Source organism: Raphanus sativus, chromosome 8 (genome assembly GCF_000801105.2).
Source record: "Raphanus sativus cultivar WK10039 chromosome 8, ASM80110v3, whole genome shotgun sequence".
Taxonomy (NCBI): Eukaryota; Viridiplantae; Streptophyta; class Magnoliopsida; order Brassicales; family Brassicaceae; genus Raphanus; species Raphanus sativus.
In genome coordinates, this window is record NC_079518.1 from 5612685 (window position 1) to 5614783 (window position 2099).

General features: G+C 30.3%; 1 protein-coding gene across 1 annotated transcript; it reads left to right on the forward strand.

Moving 5' to 3' along the window:
- Positions 1-1421: 1421 nt before the first annotated feature.
- Positions 1422-2099, forward strand: LOC108821976 (uncharacterized). Its single transcript, XM_018594978.2, has one exon. The coding sequence runs from the start codon at positions 1538-1540 to the stop codon at positions 1844-1846; it is 309 nt and encodes a 102-aa protein (XP_018450480.2). The 5' UTR covers positions 1422-1537; the 3' UTR covers positions 1847-2099.

A 2099-nucleotide genomic window follows, 5' to 3' on the forward strand; every position in this document is an offset into this window, starting at 1 on the left:
GTTCATATATCTAACCAATTTGATTAAAGTTCTATACTATTTTCTGGATTGGATTTGGTTCGGTTATTTGGATTCGGATTTTTTTTCCAACCATATATTTTTTATTGTAACCAAATTTCAAATGAACGTGACGATGGTTCATACTGATTTTGGGTATGCAACAATTTTTAAACCAAAACACTTTCTATTATTTACGTGATTTATTTAGTTAATCATTAAAAAAATTCAAAGACAATTAAAAACAATGGGCTGAACTGAAATTTTTTTATCATTGATCACAAATTTTCAATGTGAGGCTTGTACCACTTTTAGTAATTTATATTCGTTTTAAAAAATTCGAAATACAACATATAAGAAAAAATATAAATTTTTTTATTATATGCTTAATGTGATTGTTTAATTTATTTTAAAAAATAAAATTAAACGAAAAGTATAGAGGATAAAAAATTATTATCAAATCTTTATTATTCATAATCATTAATGGTGATATATATGTCAATCATATTAGGAAGTTCCGTAGCTTTTATTTAAGGAAAGAATAGAGAATATTCTTTTGTATATTAATAATTAATTTAATAGTTATTTAATAAAAACTCTAATATATGTGTAGATGGACCAACCTATTTCTCTAATAATTCTGAGAATAATTCTCATGATGACACGTGGCTACTAAACAATGTTGCAATGCTTCAGGATTAATATATAGGGGATTCATGTTTTTTCTTTTTGTAACTAAAGACTAATAACTTACAAAAAAAGAATATGCAGTTGCGGGAGTATTTATTAATGCGTTCGTTTATTTTAATAATTCTACTTAAAAGATAAAATGTTAATTTCTTTACCAAAAAGTTATAAAATGCAAAAAAATTTCCAATGTGGTTGCTTTTATAATTTTGAAAATAACAGTTATAAGAAAACAAAATATTATGCTTTATAAATAAAATAATGTAAAAATAAATCAGGAAAAAAGTGAAAGTGAGGAAAATAAAAATGTGAGAACAAGAACTAAGTAGTGGTAGTATCCTACTACATTACAGTGCCGGGTTCTCGCTGCTTTTCTGGTGCAGTGACTGACACTGTGAGTTAAGAGAGTTTATGTTTCAGCGTTGGTTGGTCCCTAATCTGAGTTTAGAGTTAAGGGCCTTAAAGGCAAACCAAAAAAATAAACGTGGAAAGAAATTTAGCGCTATGTCAATATCAAATGTTGGCCTTATCATACTATCGGGCTGGGCCTTGCTCTATTTGCTACGTTCGAAAGAATCCAATTAGAGTTGAACTAATTAGTAACCAATGTGATTTCGTTTCCAAGTGTATAAACAACAAAGTACATGCAAACCCCATGATCTTTTTCATTCATATGACGTGATAACCAAAAACAGCTATTGAATCCTCAAAAGCTCTCTCTTCATTACACCTTTAATGTAAAAAAAATAAAAATTTCATAATTATACAAATATAATTAAATATTAAAACAGGAGATGGGCTGTAATCCTCTATCTAATCTGGTTTTAAATAGCTTAGAAAAGGTAGGGACATCATGCACATCCTAAGTGTTTTGATGATGTTTCCTCATGTTTCTAGCATGTCTATGTTTCTCATAACTATCCTTGCTATTATCATCATCTCGACCGTAATGGCAAGACCCTCTTTCTTTACTTCCAAATCTTCATCATCTCAAGATTTAGATTCTTCCTATAAGGTGAAATTCAAGAGCCTTCGACCAAAGTTGTATGGAGATTACGGGTTTTGGAACCCTAGCCCGGTTTATGGAGGCGGTTTTCCGTATCCTGGGCCAGTTCCTCATGGCAGTGTAGATTCGAAACAGAGACATAAGAAGCCACAATGAACCCAGAAGTTATGTTTTATATGTTCTTCAACTTTGTTACTTGTGGGTAAAGCGTTTGGTATATTGGTGGATGGTGGTCTATGAAAAAGTTAGTGCTAAGGCATGTATACTTACGGCATATGAACAATGTATTCGCTTGTGTTTGGTCATAGACATATACAGAGTATTAGTCATACACACATTTTGTTTCACTCTCTTGGTAAACCATGTATCTATAAATGTAATACTTCCTCCGTTTCGAATTACTTATCGT